General features: G+C 37.1%; 1 protein-coding gene across 1 annotated transcript in view; it reads left to right on the plus strand.

The window, feature by feature from the left end:
• Positions 1–19,867, plus strand: part of PPM1H (protein phosphatase, Mg2+/Mn2+ dependent 1H) — a 318,199-nt gene that overhangs the window by 206,412 nt on the left and 91,920 nt on the right. Inside the window, 1 exon segment of the mRNA XM_074226229.1 lies at positions 17,127–17,211. Coding sequence (XP_074082330.1) covers positions 17,127–17,211 — 85 coding nt within the window.

A 19,867-nucleotide genomic window follows, 5' to 3' on the forward strand; every position in this document is an offset into this window, starting at 1 on the left:
TGTCAGTCACCATGTGCAGGGGAGATAGGGCCAAGAAAACAAGACTGCCCCCACTGCCAAGAAGTTTATGTTCCTAATGGGGAGAACCAAACACAAAGAGATCTGAAAAGTAGAGAGAAAAGATTAATACCCAAGGAGGGCAAGGTTGCCCTCCAAGAGGTGGATCAGTCTGTAAATTGAAGTGAGAGTAAAGTGGCTTGTCAGGGATCTCTGATAAAACAGTAATTCTGCCTGAGTATTCACCAAAATGGGACAAGTTGGACGAATATAAAGAATCATTCTCTAAGAGGGGAAGCCAATCCCTTCTAATAGAAAGAGTCATGACCTTTTTGTTAAGTTTTTCCATAAAACAAGTTCATGTTATCTAGATTTAACTTCCCTAGCCTCCCCTCTCTAAAACACTCCTTTGCTTTTGTGAGGGTTAAGGGGAAGCCTCCCTCCAGTTTCCTTGCATCCATATTTCCTAGTTCTTGGCTAGACCGAGAAAGTAATGCAGGAGGGGGATAGGCCAAGCCCCAAAGGCAGCAGGAAGAGAAGTAGACATTATTCTCAGTGTCACTGACTTAACATGTTGAAAATTTCCCTGGTGCCACTGCACAAATCATACATGAATGCTTAATGGCAATGCCTAAGGGGCAGAATGAAGTGCCAGCATCAAAGCCAGAGTTCCTCACTCCCCTGGGAGATGGGTATATTAAGCTGTTAGAATGCCCTGCCTGTTGGGTAGCTTTGCACTGGTATAAACTTGGTTACCTTAATGTTAAGGTTAATGAGTTCTAACCTGTAAAAGGACAGTCTGATAATTGATTCAGTCACCCAATTAGTGCCCTCACTCCAAATCTCTTTGTCCCCCCTCCCCATTAGTAAGAGGAAATTGGAGAGTCCTCCACTGGTTTCCTAATGGCCTCCCTTTTAGCCTTGCATCAGCATAACTGGGTCCAGACTATTTCTTGCCTTTCCTTTGGAGAAAAATGAATGATTCTTTAAAACTTCTTTGCAATCCCTGAACTCCAAAATGTTTGTTCAACTGTGTCAGTAGCTCCCTAGTCTCTTTAGTAAGACAATTTCTGCTCATAACATCCAGCCATTGAATTGAACTCGGGGGATTAGGACTCAGGAATGGGGTTACCAGATTTAAATCAGGGATTTTGTATCACCTTTTTGGTCAGTTAGTCATCTAACATTCACTAATCGGGTTCTATGCTAAGTGTGGTAAAGTCTATGTACCTCCTCATAATAATGTTTTAAGAAACAAAATAGAGAACCAGAGGAATAAAGGGGAAAACAATTATATTAAAATATCAAAAATATTAAAATATATGAAATTCTTTTTAAAAGTTCAGTCTCCAGATTAAAAACCTTCCCTTGGTTTAGAGAGGTTCAGTATCTCTTTGAAATTTTGCCAAGTAGTTATCAAAGGTGAGTCAGAGCTTAATATGAAATAAACTGTTCTGCTTCTCCTCCTGTCCTTGCCCTTAGGAAAATATGGGCTCCTCTAGGCAAACAGAATAAGTACCTTTTGGTGTTACCTGACCTTGCTTTGAGAAATTAATATTGAAATTTAGTTGCCTGATAGATAACTAGGTAGTGCTATAAATAGAATGACAGGCCTCAGTTTCCTCATCTGTAATATGAGCTGGAGAAGGAAACGGTAAGCCATTCCAGCATCTTTGCCAAGAAAGCCCCAATTGGGAGTCACAAAGAGTTGGATGCAACTGAATAACAACAACCCTAATAGAAATTAGTGTTACCTCTTTTGAACTAATTAGATGAATTTGAGAATATTAAGCACCAGAACTGGAATCAGGAAGGCCTGAGTTCAAATATGGTACCAGATACTTACTAGATGTGTAACCCTAGACAAGTCATATAACTTGTTTGCCTCAATTTCCTTATATGTAAAATGGGATAATAGCAGCTACTCCTAGAACTGTTGTGAGGATTAAATGATATAATATTTGTAAAGTGCCTGATTCTTAGTAGATGATTTATAAATGTTAACTATTTATAACTCTATTCAGTAGACTGGAAGGATAATAGCATTAGAAGAAACTGTTGTTTATTGTTTTAAATGTGACTCTTTGGTTAAACATCTGTTACATATGGCCTTTCTTCCCATTCCTAGTTGTTCTGAGCAGTAATCAGTTTGATTGTTCTGGAATACCAGTCATTGACTTTGTTGACCCAAAAGTAAGATCATACCCAAGCAAGATTCTTGCCCAGCTATCTGTGAATTCTTCCCATCTCTTAGCAGTTGAGAATAAAATTCTTTAGGGCTGTCATAATTTTAACATTTGATATAATATGTATTTTATCCTCAAATTTTATTTTATTTTTATAAAAATTCACCTTCTTTTCTTCCCACTTTCTCCCCTTTCCTTACCCTCCAAAGTAAGAAAAACAAAAGCTCTGTTCCAAACATATATAGTTAAGCAAAACAAATTCCTACATTGCCCATGTTACACACACACAGACATGCGCACACACACACAAACACACACACACACACACACACCCCTCTTCATCTTCGCTCTGAGTCTAGCACTTCTCTATCAAGAGGTAAGGTAGCATGTTTTTTTTTTTATCTTTGGTCTGGAATTGTAGTTGGTCGTAGCATTCTTCTGTAGAAAGACACTAGGTGGCGCCATAGTGCATCAAGAATTGGGCTTGAAATCAGACTCATCATCCTGATTTCAAATATGGCCTTAGATGCTAGCTGTGTGACTCTGGGCAAGTCACTTAACCATATTTGACTCAGTTTCCTCATCTGTTAAATGAACTGGTGAAGGAAATAACAAAACACTCCAGTGCCTTTGCCTAGAAAACCCTAAATGGACTTATGAAGTTATTCACAACTGAGACTACTAAACAACAATTGCATTGTGTCCCTAAATCTTATAAAACTGTTTGTCTTTTCAGATTTCTTGCTATTGTATAAATTGTTCTTCTGCTTCTGCTCACTTCATTATATATCAGTTCATAAAAGTCTTCCCAGGTTTCTCTGAACCCCATCCCTTTCATCATTTCTTAGAGCACAATAGTATTTCATCATATTCAAATACCATATTTTTTTTTAGCCAGTCCCCAATTGTTGGACACCCCTTCTGTCTCTCATTCTTTGCTCCCACAACAAGACCTGCTGTAATTATTTTTATCCATATGGATGTTTTTATTCTCTCTTTGATATCTTTGGAGTATAGACCTAGCAGCAGTTGAATAGTTAACAAAAGCCAGGAGTCAGGGCAAGTCACTTAACCTCTTTCTGCCTCAGTTTCCTCATTTGTAGCATGGGAATAATAATAGTACATAACCTCCAGGATTATTGTAAGAATAAGGTAATGAGGTAATGTTTGGCGCATTGAAAGTACTACATAAATTAATTCAATAGTAGTAGTATTTTTGTTGGGTCAGAGGGCTTTTACAATTTAATAAAATTTTTTTTGGTGTTTGATCATTTGTTTTTGCAAGGCAGTGGGGTTAAGTGACTTGCCCAAGGTAAAATACCTAAGTAATTATTAAGTGTCTGAGGCCAAATTTGAACTCAGATTGCCCCTGATTTCAGGGTCAACATTGTTTATTATTATTATTATTATTAATTGTTATTACACCACCTAGCTGCCCCTATTTTATAGCTTTTTTAAGCATAAGAGTTCCACATTACTTTCTAGAAAGGCTACACCAGTTCATTATTCCACCAGCAATACATTAATGTACATGTGTTCTCAAAATTTTTCCAGTGTTTGTCATTTTCCATTTTTATCAACTTTGCCAATCTGAAGAGTATGAGGTACAACCTCACAGTTGTATTTAAGTTTGCATTAGTGACTTAGAGCATTTTTTCCATATAGCTTGGATTTCTTTCTCTTAAACTATGTGCTCTTAGCTTTTGATTGTTTATCAGTTAGGAAATGGCTCTTGTTTTTATAAATTTAAATCAGTTCCTTTCTTTGCCCCCCATTGCTTAGCATAGTACCTGATATCTAGGAGAGGTGATTATTGACTGACTTACTAAATGAAATAGCAACTTTATCAGAAAAGCTTGTCACAAAAATTCCTCCTTCTTTTCTAATTTTAGGTTCATTCATAATATGTATTTTGGTTTGACTAAATATCTTTCTCCCCTTGTCAGTCCTTTGCATTCAAACCTTCTATCACTGATCCTATGACATTTTCTCATTATGTACCTGTTGAATTGGCAACTATTAAAATTCTATTTTCTAATAAAACTTCAACTTATCTGTAACTTACTGCCATAGGCTGTAATTCTGCATAGGTAATTTATCTCCTCTACTTTATTTTTATATCTGTAAGTTTTTTAAGACCAGGGAACTTTTGAATTTTTATATCCCCCCCAGACCCTAAGCACAGAAGATCCTTTCAAAGAGTCCTTACTATTTGTTGATGAATAAATGAACTAACCCATTGATTTTTGACATCCTGAAATTAAATTCAAAACAGAATTGTTGTTTTTTGTTGTTCAGTTGTATCGGACTCTTTATGACCCCATTTTGGGGTTTTCTTCAGAAAAGACACTGGAGTGGTTTGTTAGTTCATTCTCCAGCTCATTTTACAGATGAAGAAACTGAGGCAAACACAGTTAAGTGACTTGGACAGATTAGAACTCAGGAAGAGGAGTCTTCCTGACTCTAGGCCAATACTATTCTGCCACCTACCATTCCCTGAAACAATTACATATAACAAAAAAATCTGATATAACAGCATTAACCCAAAAGGAATCTGTTGTGTGCTCCTCCATGTACCATAAAAGAGCTTCACTCGCTCTTATTTTATCTAATGGATGCCTACAGTTTGGTTTTGGGTTTTTATGATGTTTTGATTTTTTTATTTAATTTTTTCAATTTTTCAGACATTCATTTTGCCTTAACACATCCTCTGCCCATCTAAAATGGTTTGTTTATAATTTTTATTTTTTATTCAAAATAGTTCAATAGATAAATGATCTCATTCATGTGAGTACTCCCATTACCAAGAGATATTGCATTCTTTTCCATGCTTTGTCATCCTAGGTGGTTCTTAGCTATGTACTCTCACAGATCCCCTGTAGAAATTTTCCTCCATATCCATTACTTTGGTGACCAATGCAATAAACCATCCATCTGTCATGTCACTACTAAATTCCTGGCCCACCTGTTTTTTGGATGATTTCATGTCTTCACAGCTTCCATTTAACTTCTTACTTGTGGGCAACGTGCTATATATAACCTGCTTAGGTCTATCAAGCATCTTTCCTTTGCCCTTTGGGTACTAGCAATAAGGAGTCTTTAGTATTTGTAGTATTTCATGACATGCTGTTTTAAAACATCACCTAGATGGTGATGAAAAGATGATTTTTCAAGGGAAAAGCTGGAGTGATTGAAAATTCTATCTAGTCCTGTTTACTTCTGTTCAATTCCAGTTCATTTGCATTGACATTTGCATATACAAAATGTACCACATACTCAATATTTAAAAGCTTATGCCATGAGATCATAACTAAGAAAGTAGTATATGAACATGTTAAAAATGAAATTATTGAAGTTATTATTCATACTAGTTCTTAATCTTCCAATCTGATCTCTTTCTTTTTTGCCTTAGAACTGTGATTGCTTGACTGATAAAAATTTTCCACTTGTAGTTGGCCTTAAGACCTTGCCATCCTACATAGCAAGCTAAGATGGTACCAGATACTCCCATCTCTGGCCTGTCCTCCAATTCTGCCCTTGGGCCATGCTGTTTTTATTGGTGAAATTTTACCTTGCTATAGCATAATTCCCAGGATATTGTGCCTTCTCCACTTTTCACCTCGTTCTCTGAGAACATTAATGGAATCAATAATCTACATTCTTGTAAATGGTCTATCAGTCAATTTCCCCATGGCTCCAATTCTCCCTCCCTTTGGATTCCTAGATGACAGCATCCCTTCCTGGCCACCACTCCTTTATTGGTGGCCTAGATCATCATTTCCCTCAACTGGAATGTAAGTTCCTTAAGGATATATTCTATTCTGCATTTTGTATTTATAGTTCTAACTTACTACAGCTTCTGTCACATAAACAATATTTACTAGAGGCTTTTCTTTCTCAGTTCAGTGTCATAGTAACTCATGCATACTTCCATAAACTCCAAATATTATTAGACTTTGCCAGAAGTCATAGATATCATATACTGTATATTAACAATCTCTGTAAATTAGTTATTCCTTTTCCCTGAAATCAAAATAATCAAGTGAGGAATAATGTACTCCATATAGGCCTGCCCATGGAAATAAACTTGGTGCCTAGACCTTTATCCATCCCAGAATCTAGAAAAATAGAAACCCTCTCCTTAAATATGACTTTTCAAGGCTTTTGTAATTCAGTTAAGACAAGTATTCAGTGAGTAAACTTACGCTATATATCAAAGAGGAAGACATAGCTATAAAGAGCCTGTTCCTAGGAAGCACTGTCTTTGGGGAAGGGAGGAGAGAAGAATGGACAAGTATCTTGGGCTGAGGTTCTCAAGACTTAAAGTACATTCATTTCCCTTTGAAATCCTTTCATCACCACTGACCTACTTTCCAATGAAAACTAGCATTCTGGCAAATGGACCTAGAGATCAGAGGGTGACAAGATTTAGATGACTCTGGAGGAGAAAATGAGGCTGCTGACCCAGCACAGCATCCCCTCACTCAAATCCAATTCATGTGTGTTTATCTAGCATCACCTCCCTGATATCATGGTCTTCTTCAAAATTCAAGGACAAACATTACGTATTTTCCTATATATTAAAAAAACAGCAACTCAGTTCAACATCCCAAATGTTGAACTTCTTCCTAGTTCAAAAATACCAAGTAATATAGACAAAAGGAAAGTTTCAGGTATTGAAGAAAAGCTTAAAATAATTAAGCCTTTTAAAAAATTTTTAAGAAGATAGGCATAAAGGAATATTAATTATAGACCATAAGAAACAAGCCTGTGAAAATAAAAGAATCTTGGAAATATTGTGCCCCTAATAACATTTTCCCATTAAGCTCTTTGGTTTTAATTGTGTGATTTTGCATAGCACAATGATTTTGGGAATGCATGTTTCTCTGTAGCAGAACTGATGGTACTTTATTAAATAAAGTAATCCAAGTTATTTTTGCTCTTAGTTCATCCAGTTTCAGGGAAGAGTACTTCCTGGGCTGATCAGGACTTGCAGTCCTTAGAATCTGGTTCCTTTTGATAGGAATGCTATTAAAAATATTTCAGAATTACACGTTGTTTGTTGACTGTTAAGTAAATACTGATAATTTTCTTCATTCAGAGTAGACCAAGGACTTTAGGCTAAAGTGCTGCCCAACATTGTCATATTCAACCAAAAAAAAGGAGGTGGTGGTTTTGGGGATATTTCTACAGTAGAGAACAAATCTTATTCATCTCTTTATTTCACACCATGCCTTTCAAATAGAAAGTCTGTTGAATGAATGTCATCTTGAGAACAAAATTGCTTTCCAAGAATGCTATAGGTAAGAAGATAACCACAGGTGTATAATAAAATTATTGGATCTAACTGACCATCTTAGGAGATGTTTCAATTTTTGGATCCATCCATCTAATCACATAAGTTCACCCTTACCAACTCAGGCCGTAGCAAAATGAAGGGTCCAGCAGAAAGGTGGATCCATAGAAAAATTCTTGGAAGGGAAAGACCCTAACTCAGAGAGACCTGGAACCTCTGAGGAGAATACAATCTGGTCTTCAGCACAGAAAGACTTCCTTGAAGAAATAAGGAAGGAGCTTAAAAATTTTGGAGAGACAATTAATGCCCTGCAACAAAAAAACAAAACCTTAGAAAGTACAACTGGACTAATACAAAATGAGAATAAATCTCTCAGATCCCCAATTGGACAAATACAAAATGAGAATAATTCTCTCAGATCTTCAAATGGGCAAATGCAAAAAGAAATTAATTCTCTCAAAACCTCAATTGGTCAAATGGAAAGCTCTTTCAAAAGTAGAATTGACCAATTGGAAAAGGAGTTGCAAAAGGTTAATGAAGAAAACTCCTCCCCCAAAAAAGAATGGAGTCTACAGAAACTAATGACTCCATGAGATAGCAAGAGTCAGTTAAACAAAAATCAAAAAATAAGTTCACCCTCAGGGCCTCTTGTCCTAGCAGTATAAAAAAAGTCAATAGTCTGTTTTTAATTCTACTGTCTCCTGCTATAGTTCAGATTTGTATTAAGTGCTGAGAGTACAAAGACAAAAAGAAAAAGTGCCAGTCCTTAAGAAGCTTTTATTTTACCAGAGAAGACTACATATGCACACACATACACAATACATAAAAATGCATAAAAGGTAGTTATGAAAGTGAGAATATTCCTGCCATTGGTTTCAGAGGTATCTGAGTGTTGCTATGGTTTGAGCCCTGAGCCTTGAGTCAAGAAGACCTAAGTTCAAATATGGCTTCATATACTAACTGTATAACTGTATTACCTTAGTTCCACACTTATAAAATGGGGATAATAATGGCACCTATCTCCCAAAATTGTTGTGAGGATCAAATGAGATGATATTTATAAAGCACCTAACAGAGAGTCTGGCAGGTAGTAAGCACTACACTTAATAAACGCTTGTTTCTGATCTTCAGGAAAGGATTTATGTTTAAAATGGTATTTCAGCTAAGTCTTTTTTCTTTTTTTGTAAAAATATTTTTTCAATTCATAATTTTATTATCTTTAATTTGCAATTAAAGATAATTACAATGTAAAGATAGTTTTTAACATGCATTTTTATAAGATTTTTGAGTTGCAAATTTTTTCCCTCCACAAGATGGTTAGCAGTTTGATATAGGCAATATATTTGTAATCATGTTAAACATATTCCCACCCTAGTCATGTTTTTTTTTTCACCCTAGGCATATTGTAAAAGAAGAAGTAGAACAAAAGGGAAAAACCATAAGGAAAGAACATGTAAATAATGTGTTTTAATCTGTATACAGACTCCATCGTTCTTTGTCTGAATGTGGATGGCATTTTCCATCATGGTTCTTTTAGAATTGTCTTTGATCACTGTATTACTTAGAAGAGCTAAGTCCATCATAGTTGATCATGACACAGTTTTGTTTTTTGTGTACAATGTTTTCATGGTCTTATTTGTTTCAGTTTGCATCAGTTTCCAGGTGTTTCTGAAATCCCCCTGCTTATCATTTCTTATAACACAGTAGTATTCCAGTCATATACCACAACTTGTTTGAGCATCCCCTCAATTACCATTTCTTTGCCACCACAAAAAGAACTATTATAAATATTTTTTGTATATGGAATCATTTCCCCTTTTTTAATTAAGTTAAATCTTGAAGATGACTAGGACAGTAATAAATTACAGTATGTTCTACACTTTGGGATCTGCCCATGCAGAGGTAGAGAGTTGGGAAAATGAAGCTCCTAGTGTACACAACAGACAATAGACCAATATGCCTGAATCCCAGAGTTTGGGAAGGAGAATGTCTATGAAAAGAATCCAAGATCCATAGGAGTTTAGATCTGAACATTTTAGCAATTAGTAGAGAACTACTCAGAGCTTATTTGGTAGGCACAGGGGCGTGGATGTGACAAGATCATACTTGCAGTTAGAAAAATTACCTTAACATCTATATCTATGATGGTTTGGAATGGGGAGGAACTTGAGACAGGGAAACCAAATAGAAGGCAATTGGAATAATCTAGAGGAGAGCTTTGCCTCAGTTCTTCTCACAACTATGGTCTATCTGGCCTCCCAGTTTTACCTGAACAGACACACATCCTTATTCTTAGAGTTTCCGAATCTTAGTTATCACCCCGTCCTTCCCATTCAACTTTGCCCCACAAAGAGAAAGTGATTTTGCTCAAAGGCTATACAACTATTTACTGGTAGAATCAGAACTGGAATACAGGATATTCTAGTTAACAGTCCACTAAAGATTTAAGATTGGACTTGCAAATTGAATGTAATATAGTAGCAAAAAAAGTTTTAAATCTTATGGACTCTTAAACTGCTTGAACACAGGGGGCAGCTAGATGGTGCAATGGATAGAGCACCAGCCCTGGAGTCAGGAGTACTTGAGTTCAAATCCAGCCTCATACACTTAATAATTACCTAGCTGTGTGGCTTTGGGCAAGCCACTTAACCCCATTGCCTTGCTAAAAAAATTGTTTGAATACAGATCAGAATTCAGGTTGGACCTCTGATCTGCTCTATTAAACTATGAAGATTAATTGCCAATCTGAATCAGTGAAATAAGTTTTTATAATGAGAGTTCTCTATACCCAAGAAACTGTAGACTCTTCAGGGTTAGGCTGGATTTCTTTCACTTCAAGGGATCAGGTTCATCATTAGAATGAAATGAGACATTCTTAGAGCATGAAACATTTAACAAAAGTTTACTCAGCAATGATTGTTATCCTTTGTGCTTGAAAGGGACCAAAAATGGCATCACTATGTCAGAGTCAGGGCATGGTATGTCCAGCTTTGGCTGATCAGACCAACATGAGCTCAAAAGGCTGTACCACAGTCCTGGCTCAGAAAAAGTCCATATTTAACAATTGTCCAATAAAATGGAAATAAGGTTCAGGAAATATATAGGATTAAATGAGTTGACCACAATCCCCTTTTACTATACTAATATGGCCATTCACGTAGGTGTATTGACTTCCCAGGCGGGGAGGGGGGTATCCATCAAGACTGAGGAGATCTGCTATTATTTAAGCTTGCATTCTATAGATTGGTTCTAAGAAAAATACATTAGAGCACAAGTTTTTTTACAAGTCTCTGGAACAATTCTCACCCTTTCTTTCTCCTGAAACTGAGATCCCTTATTTTCTGTGTCACTTGCCAATCACTAAGAACCTTTGCTTGGTTCTAGAAGAACCAACATATAGCCCAGTTTCTTCAGTCTGCTGGAACATGCCCTACTGAAACAATGACCATTTTCATTTTCTGTGTCCTTTGCATCAGTTTAACTAAGAGTTTTGAGTGTCCAGATTCACTAGACCTCCCAGCTTCACAATAGTGAATCTTCAGTGTTTCCTCAATTACCCATGTTTGCCCAGATATATCTGCCCAGATTAAGATATGCAACTAGCATAATTGCTTCCAAACTCTAGGTAACAACACAACCCACCCACCCATCCTTTTTTATGGGGAAAAATTATAAAACTTACAAAATTTTCCAGAAATATGTCAGACTGTCACATCTTTCAAAAAAACAGCCTACACAAATAATGTTCAACTTGTATTTTATTTAACTACAATAAGAATTATTTTTTACATTTTTATAATACAAAGATATCAAACATAAAATAAAAAATTACACAATAATCACTGTGCTGCATTCACTGCCATAGACTCAGCAGTTGATCAGGTTAAATCTTTTACTAGTGGGCTGGAGAGGGTAAAGGGGAGAAATGTATTCTCAGTTACTTTTAAATTTAATCCATAAAATAGATTAACATTTTTCCATCACTTTCTAAAATTGAGAAGGTCAATAAAACAACATAGCAAACCCTGATTTGTAGCCTTTGCCCATTTCTGAAGCGTAAATGCTCACACTGAAAATTTAGCAATCTACCTTGTGTTGGTTGGAACTGATTCCAGTACACCTCTTCAGAAGGGGTTATTTAGCCCAGAAGTGTCAAACTTGCAGGCTACTGGGTGCCAGCAAAGCTCCAGGGAGGACATCCTGAAATGTAATTGGAAAATATTTAACAAAATAAATTAAAATGCAATACAAATACAGTTTTTAAAAAACCAAACGTATTTCTTTGTGATTTTCTAAGTCACTATAGGGATCCATTTCAATTTCAGTTTGGCACCACTGATTCTAGCCCTATATTTTTGAGAGGAAAAATAAGACCAGGAGAGATTGAAATTCCCAAGATCACAAAACATGTAATAAGTAATTGGCAAAGCCAGGATTATGACCATGCTGCCTTTTCAAGAGTAAAGGTAAAACACAGTAGTAACAGGTTCTTTAGAGTTCTTCTTGGCTCTTTAGAGTTCTGCTAGGCATCTGGCATCAGGGTGTGGGAAAGAAAGATGACCATCTATTTCTGAGTGTTATGTGCCAAAGGACTTAAGCTGTCTGGGCACCTTTGCTTAGGTAACTCCTGTACTCATTGAGAAATAAAGATCTGGGAGCTGTTCCAGGTGAACTAGCACTGTGGTGAAAGGAGATGATTTATTCAGGCTCATATCTAATATAAGGATTAGCTCTATTATAGGTTGGGAACATCCAGGCGACGATGGGGTACATCAGAGCTCCAAGAACTGAGGATTCTAGCCCATTTCCCTCTGGCTGAGCCCTCTGCCAAGAACAAAAAAGGAAGACACATGTATGGAATCCTATGATACAGTAATACCCAAGATGCAGGAAGAGAGGAAGGGTTCATCAATTTGTTCCATTGCCCATTCCCAGTAAGAACATACTTCCTTTCTACCACCCTTAGCATTACCCTTGCCATTTAAAATGGATTTGTGGTTTTAGGTACATTTATTGACTTTAATTTGAAATTTTCTTTGAAAAAAAATGGTGGATATGTTTTTCAGCAATTATACTTGAAAATATCTACTATTTTTATCGACTTTGCACCCTGCTTCTTCCAAGGTTCTCATGGAAGGGGGCATATGTCCCACAGTTTGGAAAAGTAAATTAACAAACTCCTAATTTAAACAGAAGAAATACTTAGCTGTTATCTTCCAGGTGATCTTCTGAAGAAATCTGATCTTCTGCTACTTTCTCTGGCCTAATATAATGGGAAAAGTCTTAAAAAGGGAATCAGGGTTGTAAATAGGCTTGGTATGAGGAATTTCTCATCTTAATCTGTTTTGTCTGGTCATTTTCTAGGCAAAAATTAAAAAGGAGAATCATGATATCTCCTCTGCCTCAGGACTGGAAACCTGACCCTTTCTGAGTCCACCTTGGGACTCATTCTGCTTGGAGAGTTCCTCTTCCCCAGCCCACTTTCCCCCTTGCTGCCTTTCTTTTTCCCCAGTAGTTCATCCTGAATTTCTGCTTTGATAACACTTTCTATTTTTATTCATCCTACATAAACACTTCCCATCTGGATGTCACCATTCATGGTGGGTAGTTTAGCATATCCCAGAGAGCATTGGACTTGAGAAGATTTCCACTTTTTCAAGTATATGGCCTTATAAAAGTTCCTTAATCTCTTTGAGACATATTTAAATAGGGAGGTAGCTTGCTTTAGTGAATTGATACAAACTGGTCAGAAAGACCTTAATTCAAGTCTGTCCTCTAAAGACATAGTCTGTGTGGGTACATACTGAGTAGAAAAATCCTATCTCAATGGACTTTTCTTTTTTTATATATAATTACAGGTAAAAGTAGTTTTCAACACTCATTTGTAAGGTTTTCAGTTCCACATTTTCTCCCTTCCTCTTTTTCCCTCCTCCTCTTCCCTTGATAGCAAGTAATCTGATATAGGTTGTATGTATGCGATCATATTTAACATACTTCCATATTAGTCATGTTGTGAAAGAAGAATCAGAACAAAAGGAAAAAAAACTCATGAGAAAGAAAAAACAAATTTTAAAAAGTGAAAACAGGGGGTGGCTAGGTGGCACAGTAGATTAAGCACTGGCCCTGGAGTCAGGAGTACCTGAGTTCAAATCCGGCCTCAGACACTTAATAATTACCTAGCTGTGTGACCTTGGGCAAGTCACTGAACCCCATTGCCTTAAATAAAATAAAAAAAAATTTTGAAAAGTGAAGACAATATGCTTTGGTCTTTATTCAGGTTCCATAGTTCTCGTTCTCTCTCTCTCTCTCTCTCGATGTGGATGATGTTTTCCATCACAAGTCTTAGAATTGTCTTTGATCATTGTACTGCTGAGAAGAGCCAAAACTATGATGGTGATTATCACACTGTGTTGCTGTTAACATGTACCATTGTTCTCCTGCTTCTGTTCTCACTTCATTCATCAGTTCCTCTAAGTCTTTTCAGGTTTTTCTGAAATCAACCTGCTCATGATTTCATACAAAACAATAGTATTTATTTCACTCATATTGTACAATTTAATCAGCTGTTCCCCAACTGATGAGTACCCCCTCAGTTTCCAAAAGAGCAGCCATAATATTTTTATACATATGTCTTTGTCCCTTTTTTATGATCTTTTTGAGATACAGACTAGTAGTAGTATTGCTGAATCAGTCAAATCAAAGAGATACAAAAGGGCAGGTTTTTTTTATCTCTTTGGGCATAGTTTCAAATTGCTCTCCAGAATAATTGGATCACTTCACAGCTCCACCAGGAGTTAGGAAACACGTTAAAAAAATAACGTTCATTCTCAAAGAGGAACAATGAAATTAAAAGGGTGATGTAGTAATAATAATAAATGTTATTGCTATCTTTTGTTTTTACATGTCCTAAATTTCCTCTGTTATCCCTACTCCAAACCCTCACAGGGAGCTATCTCATATATCATAGAATTACTTTACTATTATAGGTTATGGATTAGTTACAAATCTGCATTTGAGAAAGAGAGCATTCTTTCCCATGTCAAGGAGATGACAGATGTAGGGGGGGAAACTGAAAACAATATCATTTGTATCACATCTGTCCCAGATCTAGAAACTGCCCTGTAGACCCGATGCTTTCTGATAGATAAGTGCCTCCTTGCCCAGGGTCCCATACTCTTCAGCCTGTTTGCCTCCTAATATTAGCTGAAGTAGGGATCTGTATGTGATTTAATTTGTACTCCTTCTCTGAAGCAGATTGTAAACACTGCCCCCAACTCCAGAGACTTGATCTTTTAGGGTTGCCAAGGCTGAACAATTCATCACTTTGTGGCCAACCTAACAAATCTCTGTAGACTTAGCCAGATTGCTCCTCAGATAACAGAAAGACACTTTGGTTACAAGGCTAATGCTTAAAGCCTTCTCAGCTTGTCAAAGACTTAGCAGAGCTCAGAGTCCACCAGAGTCACCTCTTTCTCTCTGTAAGTAAATGGAGGGTTTTCGTGGAGAGTCACTGGAGGTGTAACACATAAATGAGCAGGGCATGAGAGAAAAGAGAAGCAAAGTTCCCTTTACCTAGTTCAAGGTATATAACTTTAGATAGAATTTGTAAATAATCCAAGCTTGGCCTTGACACATTGGCTCATCAGGTCCACTGGCCCCCAGGATGCCCATGCTCCTATAGGACACCCCCTTTACACTTGGGCACCATCCCCATTCCCACATCACCCTTTGCCCTGCCCCCTCTGTATAACAAAAATGCTCTATGTTCCAGAATTCTCTGCCTTCCTTTTCAAACCTCCCTCCCCTCCACCCCCAGCAAAAAGTTCTTCTTCCCTTCAAGCAGCTGGCTTCAGAAGGTGTTAGGAAGAAAGCAATCTGATTAAACTAATTTACCCTTTCACAGCAATACGAAGGACTGATAGACCCCAATCCCCCACCAGATCCATTTGCATTTTTAAAAGAGGATCCTGATTAGCCCAAATGAAGCTCTAATTGGTAGAATTTCAGACAGTTCAGACAGCCTTACCAAGTGAATTGAAAAGGGTTGAAGCAGTTGATGGGGGCGGGGGAGAATCTGTTTGGGCAATGCCGACAACATACAGGTCCACTCACTCTGCGTGGGGTCCACTTTCTAGGGTTATTTCTGTCTGTACCTTTTTCTATTTCTTAAAAACACAGATTTTCTTTTTTTTTTCTACCTCACATTGACTTCTGTGGCAGTAGCAGAAGGTTCCTGGGGTAATAGAGTAAGAAGGGAGTGATGTTCTAGATGGACTGGAGGCTGTTGTTGTTCTGTTGTTTGTGACCCTTTGGGGAAGGGAGGATTTCTTGGCAAAGATATTAGAGCAGTTTGTCATCTCCTCCAGATCACTTTATAGATGAGAAAACTGAGGCAAACAGGGTTAAGTGACTTACCCAGGGTCACCCAGCAAGTAAGAAGCCAGATTTAAACTCAGGAAAATTCATTTTCCTGATTCCCATCCTGGTGCTCTTTTCTACTATACCACTTAACTGCCCAGACCGAGGCTATTATACAGGTACTAACTATGAGGTTGTCTGCTAGTTAAGTCAGTAAACAAACATTTTAGGGTTTTTGCTCCCTTTTGTTCTGATTCATCTTTCACAACATGACTAATATGGAAATATGTTTAACATAGTTATACATGTATAACATATCAGATTGATTGCTGTCAAGGGGAGGAAGGAGGGAAAAGAGGGAGAAATGTGGAACTCAAAATCTTGCTAAAAGGTGAATGTTGAAAACCATCTTTGCTTGTAGTTCAAATAATTAATAAATAAATTTAAAATTAAAAAATAAACAGGTGTTAAATATAGGTAGCAAACTCTTGAGGATACAAAGAAAAGCAAACTCAAAGATTTTACATTCTAATGGGAAAGGCCAATTTACAGATATATTATACATAAAATATAGCATGTGAAAATGGAAAATAATTGACTCAGGGAAGCCAGATATTGCTAATGTCCTGAGTTGGGAGTATGGAGAAAGGACATGGAAAGGGGTAAGCTTCTTGCCACTTCAGTTTTGTCTAGTGTGACTATCAACAAAGACTTCTTGCCTCTTTTTGTAAAGGAATTTTGGTATTTTGAGGTCTGTTTTGAAAAGATATTTAATTTTTTCTAATCCCCTTCCATCATCATCTCTTTTAAGTAAGAGCTGGTTAGGTTTGTTTAGACTGCAATTCACTGTTTTTGAGAAGGCACCACCCAGCTCCAGGTGCATCAGTATCTAGATTGTGGGTATCAACCACTAGCTGAAGGCAGAATAGCAATGACCCATGGGAATTCAAACCCAGGAGGGAAAAGTTGTTAGACAAATCAGTCTTATAGAAAAATCTCATGTTTGGGGTAACAAGTTCTCTTTAAGTTTTTGAGACTAAAATAGCTCTCATCTCCTTTGGGCATCCAAATTTTGTGAACTTGAAGCAAAGATTTTTTTGCTGTGCTATGAGGAAAATAATCCAGATTGAGGATTTTCTGATTCACTTACTAATGGGTTTTGCGGTATGGTGGTTGTTTGTGTGTTTCACTTAATTCTTAATTCATTTAATCTGTGGTCTGAGGTAAACTATTTTATAGGATTTTTTTTGCCCAGATTGGAAGCTGATGATGTTTTCTTACCATTTCAGAGCCATCATTGTTAGGAATGGAGAGATCATCCCAATGTCTTCAGAATTTACGCCAGAGACAGAACGCCAGCGGCTCCAGTACCTGGTAAGAGTAAAACTTGGTTGGGTGCAGAGAGTATCAAACTCAAGTGATCACCCTTTTGTAAGGGAACATGAGCATGTACTGTCAAAATAGAAAAGAACCCTAAACCAGCAGATATTTTATGGTGTGATGCTTCCTCACCTTTTGCCTAGAGAAAGCTTGTTGGCTTTATATAAATGATGTGATCCAATCCACCTTCATGGTAATTAGGGAAACTGATTGTTTTTCTTTAATTTATTTAAAATACTTTTAAAAATTAGTGTCCTTTGGGTCTGTATATATGTGGGTAGCTGTCATGTTCTGATATATTTCACACTGAACCCTGAAAAACAGTCTAGCAAAACTAGCTGGCAAAAGCCATCACATTTCATAATGTATACAACATTCTGTATCTGTAGTCCCCCCTTACCTTTACCAAAAGCAAAAATATATGCTTTGTTCTCCAGATCCAAATGTGATCAGTGCAAGTTAATTTGATTTAAATTGCCCACTAGCATTGCTTTCATTTACAGGACAGTAGTCCTGTTCTCTTGGTGTCCTCCTTTCTTTGCTCTGTCACTAGATTAATGTCTTACTATATTTCTCTGAAATCCTCATTGATTTTTTCCTTCTCATCACAGTAGCATTGAGTGAGATTTCCATACCACTGTTTCTATAGCCATTCCCAATCCAAGGACATTCATTTTGATTCTTATACTTTGCTGTCACAAAGGTTGATGCTTTGAATATGGTGGGCTTATGTGGGACCTTTCTCCCACTAACCTCCTTGTAGCATATGCCCACCTTCATAACCCAGGTTCTTAAAATTTTAGGTTGGTAAGAGGGTATGGACATTTTAGTGACTCTTTTCATTAAATTGAAAATTATTTTCCTGAAAACTTGCAATAGTTTATACCTCCACCAAGTACTGATGACTTATAGCTGTTCACACTTCCACCACATGTATTGATGACTTATTATATAGGAAAAAGGATTTTCTCACATCTGTAGCATGTAGAAAAAAATCAAAGAGCAAAAAAACTTTTATATACACATTTATAATAAACATTTGACATCTTTCCTTTGGTCTACCACTCTCTCTTACCCAAATAATAGTATCGGAAGTCTTAGTAATACCCTAGAAGAAAAAATTTCTGTCATCTCTGAAATACTGTAAATTTCCTCTCTCTGATTCCCATCAGTGTGAGACTCTTTCCTCATTCACTCATTTTATGCTTTGAGGGGAGGACCAGGGACAGAGAGCTCTTTGTCCTTTGAAGCATCTCTTAAGGATTACCTAATTGACCCATGTACCTTTATTTAGAAGAGGGACTGAAAAGGAGAAACTGTTCTGTAGAGATATCAGACTTTTCAGAACTTTTCTATTCTGTTCTCAGATTTGATTTTCATTTCCTAAGAAGCTCTTTACTACTTCATCTTCCAGGATAAAGATTTCTTTAGAGTGGGTTCCTTTGGGCACTGCCCCAAAGGAATAGTACAACTAGTCTGAGGAGGTCTCAAGTTAGAGTACCAGCTGTTTCCTACCTGTGCAGCCAGGTGGCGCCACAGTGCATAGAAAACAGCCTGGAGCCAGGAAACCCTGAACTGAAATGATGCTACCAGCAGTGTGATCTTGGTCAAGTCACTGAATCTCTGACTCCCTCAGTCTCATCATCTGTGAAATAGGGATAAAACAGCTCCTACCTCCCAGTGTTGTTGCCAGAACTGAAGGAGATAATATTTGTAAAGTTCTTTGAATAAAGCACTATAAAAATCCTAGCTGTCAATAATAATAATAATTATCATCATCATCATCATCATCATCATCATCATCATCATCATCATCATTATCATTATTTCTTTGCTTTCTGCCTTTGAGTGATGTACAATATTGCTGTTGTTATTGTTGAGTCATTTAGTCCCATTTGACTCTTTGACCCTGTGGACCCTACTGTCCGCAGTAGATACTGGCTGGTTTGTCATTTCCTTCTCCAGTGCCACAGATATGAGAAAATCTTATTTCCTGTAAGTCATCAATGTATGTGGTGGAGGTTTGAACTCCTACACAATAAGTCATTGCTACTTGATGAAGGCGTAAACTATCACAAATTTTCAGAAAAGGTAAACAAAGGTCAAGTGACTTGTCCAGGGTCTCACAGTTAGTAAGTGTCTGAGGTCACATTTGAACTCAGATCTTCCTGACTCCAGGTACATCCTCTAACCACTGAGACATCTAGCTGCCTCTAGGAGTGTGTGTGTGTGTGTGTGTGTGTGTGTGTGTGTGTATATATATATATATATATATACAATAATGCATGTATACACATTTACATGCATATATATATGCATGAATTTAGACATTGTATCTGTAGAACTACCAGCTCTTGGCATCATCTAAATTCCTCTATTATTAGAGTACTTTTCATGTAATTCAGAAATCCCCATGTCTCTCTTCTCTGAACAGTTGGTCCAGTAAGTTGGTGTAATTAGAAATGGAATGTGTAAACATCCTGGTTTTCCACTTTTTTGGTTCCAACAGGGATTGGTCATTTGTTAAGAGACTGTGCTTTGAAACTGTCAGATCCAACGGGGGCATTCATCTTGCAAAAGACCTTTCCCCTTCTTCCTTAATCTTTGCCTTAAAAAAAGTGAGATGGTTAGGAATAGTAGCAGGTTTATA

Source organism: Macrotis lagotis, chromosome 2 (genome assembly GCF_037893015.1).
Source record: "Macrotis lagotis isolate mMagLag1 chromosome 2, bilby.v1.9.chrom.fasta, whole genome shotgun sequence".
NCBI classification, from domain to species: domain Eukaryota; kingdom Metazoa; phylum Chordata; class Mammalia; order Peramelemorphia; family Peramelidae; genus Macrotis; species Macrotis lagotis.